The sequence below is a fragment of the Rhinoderma darwinii genome, chromosome 3 (assembly GCF_050947455.1).
Source record: "Rhinoderma darwinii isolate aRhiDar2 chromosome 3, aRhiDar2.hap1, whole genome shotgun sequence".
In the NCBI taxonomy this organism is placed as follows: domain Eukaryota; kingdom Metazoa; phylum Chordata; class Amphibia; order Anura; family Rhinodermatidae; genus Rhinoderma; species Rhinoderma darwinii.
In genome coordinates this window covers 131,323,085-131,340,035 of record NC_134689.1, presented here as the reverse complement: position 1 = coordinate 131,340,035, position 16,951 = coordinate 131,323,085, and the positions used below count along the sequence as shown (strand labels likewise).

Here is a 16,951-nt window from a genome sequence, read left to right as displayed (position 1 = left end):
ACCTTCCCGTAAGCATACGGGTAGGTACCCGTGGCCAATAGAAGTCTATGGGCCCGTAATTACGGGACGTAAGTACGGCCCATAGTTATGGGAGTTTTTACGGTCGTGTGCATGGGGTCTAACTCCAATAAATATAGCAAAATACCTGTGGGGTGAAAATGCTAACTATACCCCTAGATAAATTACTTGAGGGGTGTAGTTTCCAAAATGGAATCACTTTTGGGGGTTTCCACTGTTTTGGCACCACAAGACCTCTTCAAACCTGATGTGGTGCCTAAAATATCTAAAAAAAAAGTAGGCCCCAAAATCCTGTAGGTGCTCCGTTGCTTCTGAGGTCTGTGTTTCGGTCCATTAGGACACTAGGACCGCATATGGGATATTTCTTAAAAACTGCAGAATCTGGGCAATAAATATTGATTGCGTTTCTCTGGTAAAACCTTCTGTGTTACAGAAAAAATGTATTACAAATGAATTTCGGCAAAAAAAAAATTTATTTTGTAAATTTCCCCTCTACTTTGCTGTATTTCCTGTGAAACGCCTAATGGGTTAATAAACTTTCTGAATGCTGTTTTGAATACTTTGAGGGGTGCTGTTTTTAAATTTGGGTGATAAATTGGGGGATTCTAATATATAAGGCCCTCAAAGCCACTTCAGAAATAAACTGGTATCTGTAAAAATAGTCTTTTGAAATTTTCTTGAAAATGTGAGAAATTGCTGCTAAAGTTCTAAACCTTGTAACGTCCTAGAAAAAGAAAAGGACGTTCAAAAAACAATGCAAATATAAAGTACACATATGGGAAATGGTAACTAGTGATTATATTGTGTGGTATTACTATTTGTTTTACAAGCAGATCCATTTATATTTAGAAAAATGCAAATTTGTGAAAAATTTTGGTGTTTTTCACTAATAAATATTGAATTTATCGACCAAATTTTTCCACTAACATATAGTACAATATGTCACGAGAAAACAGTCTCAGAATCGCTTGGCTAGGTAAAAGCATTCCCAAGTTATTACCACATAAAGTGACACGTCAGATTTGTAAAAATCGGCTGTGCCACAGGCCAAAACAGGCTGTGTCCTAAAGGGATTAAAGCCACAGACGTTTTTTTTGTTATTGTATTCTTAGATGTCTTTCCAATGTTAGGCGGGTGAGGAAACGTGTACATATGACCAGTTTTTTTTTTTGGGAAAAACATTTTTTTTTTATTATTTCAAACACAAACAAATACATTTATCAAACAGACATTTTTCAGAAAAGATTCTCTCAGGAGCATACATTGGTTAGCATTGAGTAAAAACAGAAGCAAAGTCCTTTTTAATACAGATCATATCAATAATCCAATGTGCGGTTTCCCTTCTGCCCGAAGCTTTACCTCATCGCTGTGAAACTCTACCTTTCTGGACCAGATTCCTTTGCCTTGTTACCTCTAATTTTCCTCTTTCAAGTGCCAAAACTTAACTTTGCTAAGCCCTTTTTAATTTACCCAAAGTTCCTTTTACTTCTTCAGTGAGATACCACTTTGTGTATTTGAAGCTATTCACTACCGCACCAATATCTGCATCTGGTAGTTGCTCAAGAAAGGGTTTCCATTTCTTAAAAAACCCAGCTGTCTTTTCCCCTTTATGTTTTGCCGCTTCTATCTTATCTGAAAACAGATAAATTCTCATTTGATGTGTTAGCTGCGCTAGAGCCGGTATGTCGGGATCCAGGCAATGCCTCAACAGACTCCTTTTAGCTATGATGAGTATGACATGTACCGGGGGGGGGGGGGGGGTGTGTCAAAAATCCCTCCCCCACCTCGTCAGTCGAGCTCGCTGAGTGAAAGAGAAGTATCATAGGATCTATTGGGAGTGTGGCCCCCCCCATAGCTTCTGTACGTAATCTAACACTATTTTCCAGTATCTCTGGGTCTCCGGGCATGACCATATGCTATGATATAAATCAGTGCGCGGTTGTTTACATTTCGGACATGCCTGCAGTCTGTTGAGATTATCTACGGTAGGTGGTATATTAAAAGCGTAGATGGCCGCATACATGAGTTTAAATTGTGACTCCCTCCACACCTCATTCACCACATGTTTTCGGACTATTTCCCACCCTTTCAAGATGGAAGTATTAATGTCTGGTGTGTTCAGTATGCGTCTCCAGTTAGGAAAATGGTTCCCCGGTCTCATCTTTGTATATAAATCTTTCATTGTTTTATAGAGTTCAGACAACGACTTTCTATGTGTTCCTTCTCCAACGATCACATCAAAAGAATTATCTATAATTTCTGGTTCCAGATTTCTTACTAATTTGGTGCAGAAGTACTTGACTTGCAAATATTGCAAGAAGTGACTCGGTAATATCCCAAACTCTCCCACCAACTCAGGCAAAGTTTTTAATCTAGGTTCTGTGGTATGTAAAACGTGGCCCACTGTCTGTATCCCCTGTTGTTTCCACATGGTAAAGAGGGAGCTAGAGCCCCCGGCCGCAAAATCTATATGGGACCACAGTGGCAGATACTTGGATAGCTGGAATGATAACCCTAACTTTTTTCTCACTTCCTTCCAGCACATGATAGTGTCCCTCAATAGTAAAGAGCCCTTCACATGCCTTGGGAGAGATGCTAATTTGGTGTGTAATAATGCAGTGAGATCATATTTTCCTGCTAGCGCACTTTCCAGTGCCCAATTGGAATAATGATCGGAGTGATGCATCCAGTCCACGACGTGCCGAAAGAGACTGGCCACATTATATCCCCTCAGGTGCGGAATGTTCAAACCCCCCTGCCAATGGTAGCCGTGTAACTTAGCTAAGGAGATTCGAGGACGTTTATTCCGCCATATAAACTTTGAGATAGCGGTATTAAAATTTTTGACATCTTTATGCTTCAAAAGAATGGGTAAAGTCTGTAGTGGGTATAATAACCTTGCAAAAGATATCATTTTAACCAAATGACATCTACCAAACATTGAGAGCGGTAATTTCGCCCATCTTTCCAGTTCTCATTTTATTTTATAAAACAACGGTTCAAAATGTAATTTATACAGGGATCCCGGTGATTTCCCTATCTGAATCCCTAAGTATGTGATGTGAGTCTTCGCAACCTTAATGCCCATTTCCTGTATTTCCAAGTCCTTAGAGAGATTATATGCCGATAAACTCAGTACTTCACATTTATTCGGGTTTATCTTGAATCCCGTAAAGGATCTGTAGTGTTGAAACAATTCAAAGACTCTGTAGATGTTGTGTTGGATGCGAGAGAAAGAGTAGAATGTCATCCGCGAAAACTGCAGTTTTCACTTCTTTTTTCCCTACTGCTATATCAGTAAACAAATCATCACGTTCTAACTCATGTATCAACGGTTCCAACGCCAAATCAAAAAACAAGGATGACAAAGGGCATCCCTGACGCGTTCCCTTGTGTAGTGTGAAAGTCTGGGATCGAAATCCCGGAGTGCACACCGCTGCTGTGGGAGTATTATACAGTGCTTTTAAATACATTCGAAAACTACCTTTTACATTAAATTTATCTAGTACCTTGTTCAGCCATCGCCACTCAACATTATCAAATGCCTTTTCTGCGTCTAGCAGCACTAATGCTGGATGGTTGGATGGCGATGGCCAAGCCTTAATCTCGTCCATGACCCCCAAAACTTTCCTAATGTTTGTCAACGCAGCTCTTCACTTGATGAATCCCACCTGGGATGGTCCCACCAACTGGGGCATCAAAACTGCCATGATCTTCGATACCAGCTTCAGATCTTGATTTATTAGCGAAATTGGCCTATACGATCCTGGCTGTGAGAGATCTTTCTCTACCTTGGGCAAGACTTTTATGTACGCAGTGTTCGCCGCTATTGGTATGTCAGTACCCTGTAATAGTGAATTGAAGTAGGCCAATAGTGTTGGGGTTAATTGCTCTAATAATATCTTATAAAATTCTGCCGGGTATCCATCAGGCCCCGGGGCCTTCCCATTTGATAAGCCTTTTATAGTACTTTGCAGCTCTTCTAACGTTATCAGAGCGTTTAGACTTTCCAATTGTTCTGATGTCACAGTGGGCAATTCTAAATTTAAGAGGAACTGGCTCCCCCCTGTGTCATCCGTTGACAGATCTGTTTCGTATAATTTCTGATAAAAAGATTTTAAAGTGTCATTTATTTTTCTAGGGTCAGTGTGTGATTGCCCTGTGTGGTCTGTCAACTTTGTTATATGTGTCCTTGGGCGATATCCTCTGGAGAGCCCTGCCAGCAGCCTCCCTGCCTTATTTCCAAAGCGGAACAATTCGGCCTCATAAATTGATCTACCAAATCTTTCTTTCTTGTCTAACCATTCTTCGAAATTTCGTTTGGCTTCTACCCATTTATGTTTGTTGTCCAACTACGGATCTGTCAGGAAGAGAGAGTACGCCCTTCTAAGCCCATCGCCATATTCCCGGTATTTCTGATGTGTCTGTTTTTTTTTAAATGAAACATAACCGATGAGCCTCCCCCGCAGGACCGCTTTAGCTGTTTCCCAATACAAGACCTGGTCTGTTTTGTGGGCCGCATTTTCACTTTCATACTCTAGCCACCAACCTTTTAAGATGTCTTTAAAACCATCATCAGTTGTTAGAAAGGTCGGAAATCTCCAGATAAAATCTCCTCCTTTTGGGTACGTATCTGCCAACAGTAGACACACAGGGGCATGATCAGATATGATCAAGTCCGCAATGTCAGCCTGTTCCAGATTTTGCAATAAATGCGAGCTTAGAAAGATATAATCCAGTCTGGACCAAGATTTGTGACATGCTGAATAATATGTATATTCCCTGCCATCAGGATGTGTATGCCTCCAGCTATCTCGCAGTTGCGTGGCCCGTAACAGGTCAGATAAAATTCCGTCTGTGGCCAGTGTTTGTGTAGGTATATTACGCAGCCTATCTTCATCTACTTGTACGACCGAGTTGAAATCTCCCCCCACTATTTTCTTCGCATTTGTGTCCGCCAAAATGGTACATTGAAGAGCTTGGAAAAACTGACGATTGCTTGAATTTGGCGCATAGATATTGTAAATACTCAGTTCTCCCATCTGTGTGTCTAATAAGATCTGTATAAGGCGTCCCTCAGAGTCCACCTGTTTTGAGCGTAGCGTGGATGCCAAATTCTTATGTATCAGAATCATTACCCCATTTTTCCTGTGACTAGCTGATGATCCATATATCTCTCCCACCCAATATTTCCGCATGCGAAAGAAATCTGTTTCTTCCAGGTGCGTTTCCTGAAGTAAGGCTATATCTGCCCTCAACTTTGTTAGATGTCTCAGTACCATAGATCTCTTGTGAGGGGACAGTAGCCCTTTAACATTCCAAGACACTATTTTCATAAAAGACTCATGTGTAGGAAATTATGATAGTTTGCTTTGTTTCCAATCTTGTACCTTAATAATATATTGATATATTTCTGCTGCCCCAATGACTCAATGTTAGGTTTCCTTATATGTCTGTTTTTTAACATTAAACCAAAACTGTTAACAACAGTGTAACCATCCCTTATGTCTTCCAGGGATCCCACCTCATCGTATTCCTGTACTTCACTTTCTTCTGACATGTGACTTTCACTAGTCTACCTTAAGATATAAGTCGCCAAACACACATGACCTCACACAAGTCGATATGTTGTTTCAGTATCCCTCAATACCTGCCCCCTCCACAAAATGCACGTATTCAGGATATATTATCCTATTAAGTCTCAGGAAGTCCCGCATACCATGCTATTAAGTATTGCAAACATGCATAAACAGAGTAAAATTGTTATTCTTCCCCTTTTTTTTTTTTTCTTACCCGTTACCCTTGCATATGGTAGAATAAAGATTTTCAGCTTGCAATAGTCCCACTGTTTCTTGGTCTTGTCACACGCGTTGTGCTGTTGACCGTGGAGTTTGCATTTGTCTCTTTTCCTTTGGTGCTTGATCCCCTGCCGAGAGTGTCTTCAACCTTTGATCTTTGTCTGCGTTTCCTCCTGTATCGACTTGGGCATTCTCCCGAAACAGGTCCCGAAACACCTCTTCTGCTTCTTGATGGTCACTATAGGTCTGTAGGGTTCCCCCCGGGGTAGTGACTCGCAATATCGCCGGGTATTGTAGCTGGAATTTCAGTCCCTTTTTATGAAACTTGACCTGTTTTCTAGATCATCAATTTTAATAGCCAGCCTTTGTTTCTCATTTAGCAGCTCTTGTAATTTCCCATGTGTGTCTGCCGCCTCATCTTCCAGCATGGACACGCGCTGCTCCACCTCATCTAGCCTTGTGCCATGCTGGGCAATATCCGCTTGTAATTTTTGCAGGGAAGTCGCTATCGCGGTTGCCAGGGTGTCCTGAATGTCCGGCGTTATGCGCTTCGCCACCTCGGTTGCCAGTTTTTTGTAATCTATCAGCGTCGCCATGCCTGATGTTGGTTCTGATTCTACCCCCTCCTCATACGATGGTTGATCCTCCAGGTCTGATGAAGGACGACTTAACGTCTGCTTCTCTTTACGGGTTACCGGCGGCATATTCGGCCGTAGAGACTCGGCTGGTTTATATCTCCCTTGTATATGATTTTGTGTTGGTTGAAAAGAAAAACCTCCGCCGACCAGTGCAGTAACAATGTAGGATTTACCGCGTGTACAAGATGGCGCCCGTCGCTAGCAGGAGGGGGGGAGAACACGTGGTAATGGTGCCGTGAGGAAGGGTGTCGGCGTCACCGTTTGGGTTATATGTGGTGAGCTGTATCTCTCTTGTCTTGTTTGTTTGTTTTTCCTAAGGGTCTGTTCTCCCTCTCGAAGGTCTGCTTGTCTCGTGTAGTCTCCCCTAACCGCTTCCGTTCTGCAGTGCGAGCCGAAAATGTTACTCACTGCGCTCTTGTTTATGGGGTGTTCTTCCCCTCGAGACCGCTCTGTATTCCCTCTCGGTGTGTTCTCAGCCACCTCCGTTAATGATGGTGTGTCCTCTCGGTCCTGTGAGATACTGTAGTCGGTCAGTCTTGACGGGTAGATCAGGAGAGCTCTCCGCTGCGTCCTCACATCAGCACCGGAACCGGAAGTTCAATATGACCAGTTTTAATAAATAGATGTAGTCCTGCATCAAAATAGGCCCTCAGGCTTAATATGAGGTTGTCGCTACCTTTGTATGAGGTCTCTGAGGAAGCTGGGATATAATTTGCCATTTCCACCATTGGTAATTTCCACTACAAACTATAACCCTACAGTATGTTTACCTACATTTGTGTCGCCCCCCTGCTGGGTTCACAGGCAGGCGGAAAATCTACCTCAAAATTCTGTTTGGAAGTTTGAGGCAGATTTTCCTCTGCCTGCACGCCGATTTTCGCTGCGTTTTTCGCCCGTGGCCATTGAGGCCGCGGGCATAAAACGCCACGAAATGCGCTTTTTTTTGCCTCCCACTGATGTCAATGGGAGGTCAGAGGCGTAGACGTCCGAAGATAGGGCATGTCCCTTCTTTCTCCCGCGAGACGGTTTTACCGCTCGCGGGATAAAGACGCCTCCCATTGAAATCAATGGGAGGCATTTTCGGCTGTTTTTTGACAAGTTTTGCGTCACGGTTTCCGCGTCAAAAAACTAGTCAAAAAACTCAATGTGAACATACCCTTTTACAATTTTTTTGTTTTTTTTACAATGGTAATTGTTTGTTTGTTTTTGTTGTTTCTTTTAATAAACATCACCTACCTGAAACATTGATTAAATTTGAGCATTTACAGAGCAAAGCTACAGTCACAATTCTTCCATTTTTTGTGCTTTTTTTTATTGCAATCGCTCAACAGACTTATCCCCTAGCAGTAGGGGTGGCATGGCTTAAAAACACAGTTTCATAAATAGACATGATATTTGAAAAAATGTTATTCACATTTTACATTTCCAAAGTTATAGGTTTTTAGAGTTTGCTGTCTTGTGTGTTTTGTTTTTTTAACCACTGCATGCCCTAAACTTTCCTAGAACTGCTTGTTCTGCTGCCGATCATAGTAAAACCACATATATGCTTTCTGTTCATAAAATAATGCCTCATTTTTATTATATGTAAAACATTTAACATTTTTATATGTATATATATTTTTCCTGGATATTTTAATAGACCCGCTCCCTCCTGAGTGTTTTTGAGGAAGATGCCGGAACGCTAACAGAGTATACAAATCAGCTACTTCAGGCTATGCAGAGAGTCTATGGGGCCCAGGTGAGTCTCCTAGAAAATAATATGCTTTTTACCTGCAAAAATCCTACAGACATTAACAATCATTTGAAAACCACAATGATTTGTGGTAAAACCGCATGTTGGCACCGTTATCAGACACGTCACGGCCTGTCAATATTACCTCTAGAATAAGTTTCATGGTATGCACTATGATGATGCCAGCTACTATAATTCTACATGTTGCTCCACTTTGGGGAAGGTGCCCACATAAAAAAAACAGGTCATGGGAGGTGACTTAAAATGGACATCACGTCATTGCTTACAGTTTCTGAACTATAAACTTGTAAAGGGCCAAATCGAGAAGGTAAGTATATTACAATTTTTGGGGGGTTTCACATTTCAAGCATAATAAGTCTTATTTATAACTTCTGGAAAACTGTTTTAACCCCTTGGCTGCATTTGCCATACATTTACAATGCTGGCTCTATGTAGTTAGGACAAATTGCTGTAAATCTGATTTGCCCGCAACATCCCCATACATTTACCCCATGTGGCAGTGCACATAAATACCGTTATTCTCCTTTTCACTATCAATACATATATATGCATGTTGCCAATGCATATAACCACTTCTATTATTTTTTAAACTATTTTCCATGTATTTTTTTTCTTATTTTATTAATTATACATTTTTATCAGTATTCATTACAAATTTCACCCTTTCTCGTTTTATCATAACCATGAGGAACATAATATGTGATCTTGCCAAAGTAAGGCTTTTTTCACAAATTGATTTGACTATTTACTTATAAAAACCTTTACAACAAGTTTTTACCACACCTCGTTTTATTCCAACCACTAGGAACGAATTATGTGCTTTTTACTTAGAGGCTCTGTCACCACATTATAAGTGCCGTATCTCCTACATAAGGAAATCGGCGCTATAATGTAGGTGACAGCAGTGCTTTTTATTTTAAAAAACGATCTGTTTTCACCACTTTATTAGCGATTTTAGATTTATGCTAATGAGTTGCTTAATGCCCAAGTGGGCGTGTTTTACTTTAGATCAAGTGGGCGTTGTACAGAGGAGTGTATGATGCTGACCAATCAGCGTCATTAATATATTTTGGAAGTAGGGAGAAAGGAAAAGAGTTGTGGTTCCTATTGAAAATTGAAAAAAATAATAAATTTTATTAATATATTTAATTTAAAATATTCCTAAAATGTTTATTTCTCAATGTAGGTCAATTATTCAGCAGTGCAGAGGACCCCTTGTCCTGCACTTAAAGAACAGAATTTGTCTTTTATGCTACTATCATACAACAATATAGTTAGACTTGGTTAATAGCTGAGGTAAGTATAAATTCGATCCCATAGGCATATTGTATGCTCTGTGTGAATCAGTGTTAGCTGTCAATCATTAAACATTGTATCAGTTTTGTATGCACTGACATTTGTAATGTTTTCTATTTGTAAATAGACTTTGTATCAATTCAATTGCTGTGCAACACGTACTTTATCTATTTCTTTTGTGCTTTGCACTGATTGTTATAAACCTGCTATTGCTGTCTGCTTTTTGTAAACCAGCAAACAGCAGCAGATTGCAATTTGTTGCATATATCAGTGTTAGCTGTTGATTCGTATTTTTTAGGATAATTTGCAACAGTCAATGTTGGTATTGAATTTTAATTGTAATATTTATTTTAAAGGTATTGTTGTCTATCATACAATTTTTCAGCAGTCCACATTTTGTTATAACACGCTGGCTTCCTCTGACAGAAGTAGTATCAGTGCGGTAGCTTGTATGAGTGAGCACTATAGAGAATGCTATGATTGTAGTGTGCTCTAATTTAGTTCCCTCCTTGAATTTGTAAGAGGCTATTCACAGTGGCACTATGCAGTATTTGAGCTGGTTAGCTTGTGTGTTATATAGAGCTTGCAACAACGATCCTCTGTATTGGGATCAGCAGCAAATTTAGCCGCTTGTTTCTCTTTTATTATGGACTGATTGCTGTCTGTTTTCTGTGAAAAGCAGCAAATAGCAGCAGATTACAATTATATAACAGGCTGCTTGTATATATCGACGTGCTATGTTCTGACCAGGCCACTTTTATATATCCTCATGTTTTATAAGCATTGTATTTTCAGTTAGGATTACGCTTAATAGTGTGCTTTCTTAGAAAGCTATTTGCTTCTTTATTTCCTTATATCTCAGTTTTTACAGAAAAGGCCGTCAGTGGCAGCATTACTGGTGGTCTGATTAACTTGCTCTGCAAGTCAGCTGTCTTTGTACGCGCTGTCAGGGATTCAACCTGCAGCGCTTGTCAAAATTCAAAAATTCTTAATTCACGTCCCGCTCTCCTACAGGGAGCAGTGCTTTTATAAGTGAGTCTTTGCAGACTTATAGTTCTTGAATTGTTGTTGGTAGCAGCATTGAATTAGGCTTAGACCTTATGCATTGAGTTCATTAATATGACTGGACACCCGACGCGCGTTTCGCCGGCATTCCAAGAGGAAGCCGGAATGCCGGCGAAACGCGCGTCGGGTGTCCAGTCATATTAATGAACTCAATGCATAAGGTCTTAGCCTAATTCAATGCTGCTACCAACAACAATTCAAGAACTATAAGTCTGCAAAGACTCACTTATAAAAGCACTGCTCCCTGTAGGAGAGCGGGACGTGAATTAAGAATTTTTGAATTTTGACAAGCGCTGCAGGTTGAATCCCTGACAGCGCGTACAAAGACAGCTGACTTGCAGAGCAAGTTAATCAGACCACCAGTAATGCTGCCACTGACGGCCTTTTCTGTAAAAACTGAGATATAAGGAAATAAAGAAGCAAATAGCTTTCTAAGAAAGCACACTATTAAGCGTAATCCTAACTGAAAATACAATGCTTATAAAACATGAGGATATATAAAAGTGGCCTGGTCAGAACATAGCACGTCGATATATACAAGCAGCCTGTTATATAATTGTAATCTGCTGCTATTTGCTGCTTTTCACAGAAAACAGACAGCAATCAGTCCATAATAAAAGAGAAACAAGCGGCTAAATTTGCTGCTGATCCCAATACAGAGGATCGTTGTTGCAAGCTCTATATAACACACAAGCTAACCAGCTCAAATACTGCATAGTGCCACTGTGAATAGCCTCTTACAAATTCAAGGAGGGAACTAAATTAGAGCACACTACAATCATAGCATTCTCTATAGTGCTCACTCATACAAGCTACCGCACTGATACTACTTCTGTCAGAGGAAGCCAGCGTGTTATAACAAAATGTGGACTGCTGAAAAATTGTATGATAGACAACAATACCTTTAAAATAAATATTACAATTAAAATTCAATACCAACATTGACTGTTGCAAATTATCCTAAAAAATACGAATCAACAGCTAACACTGATATATGCAACAAATTGCAATCTGCTGCTGTTTGCTGGTTTACAAAAAGCAGACAGCAATAGCAGGTTTATAACAATCAGTGCAAAGCACAAAAGAAATAGATAAAGTACGTGTTGCACAGCAATTGAATTGATACAAAGTCTATTTACAAATAGAAAACATTACAAATGTCAGTGCATACAAAACTGATACAATGTTTAATGATTGACAGCTAACACTGATTCACACAGAGCATACAATATGCCTATGGGATCGAATTTATACTTACCTCAGCTATTAACCAAGTCTAACTATATTGTTGTATGATAGTAGCATAAAAGACAAATTCTGTTCTTTAAGTGCAGGACAAGGGGTCCTCTGCACTGCTGAATAATTGACCTACATTGAGAAATAAACATTTTAGGAATATTTTAAATTAAATATATTAATAAAATTTATTATTTTTTTCAATTTTCAATAGGAACCACAACTCTTTTCCTTTCTCCCTACTTCCAAAATATATTAATTACATTATTTGGTGGTGTACACCTTGTGGTTCCCCATAACTCACTTTGTATATATATAAATAAGTGAGGGTATCAGCAAAATCTATATTTTGCCAATCAGCGTCATGCACTCCTCTCCATTAATTTAGTCAGCGCATAGGGATCTTTTTGGATCAGTATGTGCTGTCTTATATGAACACATTAACGATACTGAAGTGTTTAGACAGTGAATAGACATTCCACGGGATGTCTATTCACAATCTCTGCACTTCGTTACTGTTTCTGTGGTAGTTACAGCAGAGGAAGCGTAATCTCGCGAGATTACGCTGTAGATGACAGGTTACAACGAGATTACGCTTGCTCTGCTGTAACTACCATAGAAACAGTAACGAAGTGCACAGATTGTGAATAGACATCCCGTGGAATGTCTATTCACTGTCTAAACACTTCAGTATCGTTAATGTGTTCGTATAAGACAGCACATACTGATATAAAAGGATCCCTATGTGCTGAGGAAATGAATGCAGAGATTGGTCAGCGTCACACACTCCTCTGTACAACGCCCACTTGGTCTAAAGTAAAAACACGCCCACTTGGGAATTAAGCAACTCATTAGCATAAATCTAAAATCGCTAATAAAGTCGTGAAAACGGATCGTTTTTTTTAAATAAAAAGCACTGCTGTCACCTACATTATAGTGCCGATCTCCTTATATAGGAGATAGGGCACTTATAATGTGGTGACAGAGCCTCTTTAAAAAAATACACTACACAAAAAATCCTGACAATTCAAAAGAGCCTTGTTTGACAGCCGGCAATTCTCTAATAATTAATGTGCCGACATTAGCTAAATATGAGCTATAACTAATATGCTATAATATAAACATACTTGATGTCGATCCCCACTGTCTACAATATATGTATATATAAAATATATCAATATAATTTACTACTTCATGCATTCGAATTGCTATGCCGTTATCTATTTACTATTACGTTTCTCCATTGAACCACAAAGCATAATTTTTTAAATATACTTCAATATGTCTAATCTAGAGGAAACAAAAAAACATGATTTTACTGCAAAGAAACAAGAAAGAAGTTGTAATTTAACATAAGCTGCTTTTATGATAGTCGGCAAATCTTTATTTATGTATCATCATCCTACTTATGAGTATGTATTTTTTTCTAATGCTTACTGTTTTAATCAAATAGGTGAAAACTGTAATTTTCAATCACCAGATCGTATAGAATAAGTGTTAAACATATGTTCCCCCTCCCTCCTCCCTTCCCGTATTTTTTCAAAATATGTGGAACTAAGCTTTTTCCCGGTCTTTTCCATTATATAACTTAGCAATGTACACGTGCAAACATCTATAACAGACCTGATGAAGGGACCGGTACGATCCAGAAACGTGTCGTCCACTGAATAAAGAAAAAAATTCCTTTTAAAGATAAAACCATCTGTCATCATCATTATTTCCTACCTGCCCGGCCCCGATACCGTAAATACTGAAACTTTTTCTTCTACCTTTCATACCTAGCTGACACTCACCAATCCTAGGCCGTTTATCCCCTCAGATTCTACGGTCAAAAGCAACCGTGGCATCTAAGTGGTTAGACCGAGGGAGAGGGCTCTATGTATCAACCCATCAGACAGGGCCTAATAGGGTGCCTTACAGTTTTTCACTATACACCATACAATATGATACACAATATAATATGTGTTAAGGATCTGCCAGGCACAGCTTCTGTATCCACGCCCATAGGTAATCAGTCTGCACCTGCTTCTATGTCTGTGAGACTGACTCCATCTTCCACCACTCAGGATGGCAGGCTTAGGAGTGGGAGAGCCTATCACAGCCTGGCCAGACGGAGCTAGCTCCCGCCCTCTGTCTATTTATACCTGCCTTTCCTGTTCCTCCTTGCTTGTGATTCTTCTCTGTTAGTTTCCTGGCCCTGCTGCAGCTTCTGAACTATTTGACCCTGCTTCGTATTGACCCTGGCTTACTGACTACTCTTCTGCTCTGCGTTTGGTCCCTCGTACACTCCTGGTTTGACTCGGCTTGTTCACTACTCTCCTGCTCTACGTTTGGCACCTCGTACTCTCCTGGTTTGACTCGGCTCGTTTACTACTCTCGTTGCTCACGGTGTTGCCGTGGGCAACTGCCCCGTTTCCCTTTGTTCTGTGTTTCCTTGTCTGTTGTCTGTCGTGCACTTATTGAGTGTAGGGACCGTCGCCCAGTTGTACCCTGTCGCCTAGGGCGAGTCGTTGCAAGTAGGCAGGGACTGAGTGGCGGGTAGATTAGGGCTCACTTGTCTGTTTCCCTATCCCTGTCATTACATAATCACAAGCCCATATACCTACTCTACCCTGGTCCCTCACACCACTATGGACCCCCTTGAGACCCTGGTTCAGCAAATGCAGGGTCTCTCCCTACAGGTCCAGGCCCTGGCTCAGAGGGTCAACCAGCCTGATGCTACCATGGTAGTACCCCTCACCTCTTGAACCCCACCTCAAGTTGCCTGACCGGTTCTCAGGGGACCGGAAGACTTTTCTCTCCTTTCGGGAGAGTTTTAGGCTCTATTTTCGTTTAAAGCCCCACTCCTCGGGTTCTGAGAGCCAGCGGGTAGGTATAATTATGTCCCGGCTCCAGGAAGGGCCCCAAGAATGGGCCTTCTCCTTGGCTCCTGACGTCCCTGAACTTTCCTCCGTTGATCTTTTCTTTTTTGCTCTCGGACTCATTTATGACGAGACTGATAGGGCTGCCTTTGCCGAGAGTCAGCTGGTGACCTTACGTCAGGGTAAGAGACCTGTTGAGGAGTATTGCTCTGACTTTAGGAAGTGGTGCGTAGCTTCTCGGTGGAATGACCCTGCCTTAAGTTGCCAGTTTAGGTTGGGTCTGTCGAACGCCCTGAAAGACCTGCTAGTTAGCTATCCCTCTTCTGACTCCCTAGACCAGGTTATGGCTTTAGCGATACGACTTGACCGACGTCTCAGGGAACGACAACGTGAACGTTTATGTGTTTTCTCCTCTGACTCCCCCATGATGCCTCCCGAGGTTCCGTTGCTTCGTTCTTCCACGGAAGACTCTGAGGTACCTATGCAACTCAGGGCCTCCGTGTCCCCCCAACAACGTAGAGAGTTCCGCAGGAAGAATGGTCTCTGCTTCTATTGTGGGGATGACAAGCATCAAGTGAACACCTGTCCTAGGCGTAAGAATAAGCAGCCGGAAAACTTCCGCGCCTAAGTGATCATCGGGGAGGTCACTTGGGCGCACAGGTATTTCCCGTAAATATGAAACGTAATAAAATCTTGCTTCCCTTTCAGGTCTCTTTTGGTGGTAGGTCTGCTACCGGCAGTGCCTTCGTCTGCTAATATCATGTCTGTGGAATTTGCTATGTCTCTAGCTATGCCTTTGATTGATTTGCCTAAACCTGTCCCGGTAGTGGGTATCGACTCCACTCCTCTTGCTAATGGTTATTTTACACAGCATAGTCACACAACAATGAAAAACGGGTGTCACACGAGCGATGTCCGAACTATAAAGTTCTATAGGTGTATACGCACGTCTGTTTGTTTTTTTGTTTTTTTAAACGGCACATAAATACTGGCCATTAATAAATAGAACATGTTCTATTTTTGGCTGTTTTCACGGCCCAATGACCCCCTTAGAAGTCAATGGATCAGTTTGGTTTTTTAACGGACGTTCTTCATAAATCAATTCTTGTGACGGGCATTAAAAACTGATCCTGGCCCTCACGGGGACTCCCAGGGCACAGCACTACTTGAAAGTGTAGCTAAACGTTCAACAAACTTCTGATATGTCATAGAAACATGTCAGAAGTTTGGATTGGTGGGGGTCCGAGCACTGAGACCCCCACCAATCGCTAGAACGGAGCAGCTGAAGTGCTCGTGTTAGCGCTCAGCTGCTTCGTTTCTGTTCGGCTTTTTCCGGAAAGCCGATGTATCGGTGTATGGGCTCATAGACTTTCTATTGAGTCCGTACACCGATACATTTATTTCCGGAAATAACCAAACAGACACGAAGCAGCTGAGCCCTAACACGAGCACTTCAGCTGCTTCGTTCTAGAGATTGGTGGGGGTCTCCGTGCTCGGTTCCCCACCAATCCAAAGTTTGTCGAACGTTTAGCTACACTTTAAGCGCTGAGCCCGGGGAAGCTTCTGTCGTCACTGTCCATATATGGACCGTGATGTCAGGGCTTTCAACTATGGAGTAGAGCCAGATCATCGCAAGCTTTCTTGGGAAATGCCTAGACGTCACTGTCCACATATGGACAGTGATATTATTGGCTTTGTAATGCGAGAATCCCCGGTCAGAGTGTCCGCAATGCTTTGACCGGCGATTCCGCTTCTAGAAGGAGCCCCTGACAACACTTAATATGTGGGCACTATGGCACTTTATATGTGGGCACTATCTACAGTGGGCATTGCGGCACTAACTACATGGGCACTGGTCTTTTCAGAAGGTTTGTTTGTTTTTGTAACGGTCATAAAAAAACGGATGGCAAATGAATGACAAACAACCGTTAAAAAGGGTCAGACGGCTGTGAAACAGATGAAAATTTGGAGTCTCACTGATGCAAAATCGCCATCAAAAACGAACAATTGACCCGTATTTATTTATTTTTTTCTCAATGTCGTGTGAATATAGCCTTAAAGGGGTTGACTGGGACATTTAAAAAACAGGCTACAGGCAGGGGTTGTGCTAAAATAAGAAAATAAGTAATACGGCATTATTTCACTACACTATTTCTTCTCGCTCGACTATTTACTTTTACAGGAAGTGATGACGTCTCGTTCCATCCATTTGACCACTCCAGCCATCACTACGCTGTTCTTGCCAGCTTCACCACTGAAGCAAGTGATTGGCTGCGGCGGTCACAT

The 16,951-nt window shown here is 41.3% G+C and overlaps 1 protein-coding gene across 1 annotated transcript in view; it reads left to right on the top strand.

The window, feature by feature from the left end:
• Positions 1-16,951, top strand: part of APPL2 (adaptor protein, phosphotyrosine interacting with PH domain and leucine zipper 2) — a 69,725-nt gene that overhangs the window by 16,889 nt on the left and 35,885 nt on the right. The window contains exon 2 of the mRNA XM_075856760.1: positions 8,094-8,192. Within this exon, the coding sequence (XP_075712875.1) occupies positions 8,094-8,192 (99 nt within the window). The remainder of the gene's footprint in view (positions 1-8,093; positions 8,193-16,951) is intronic.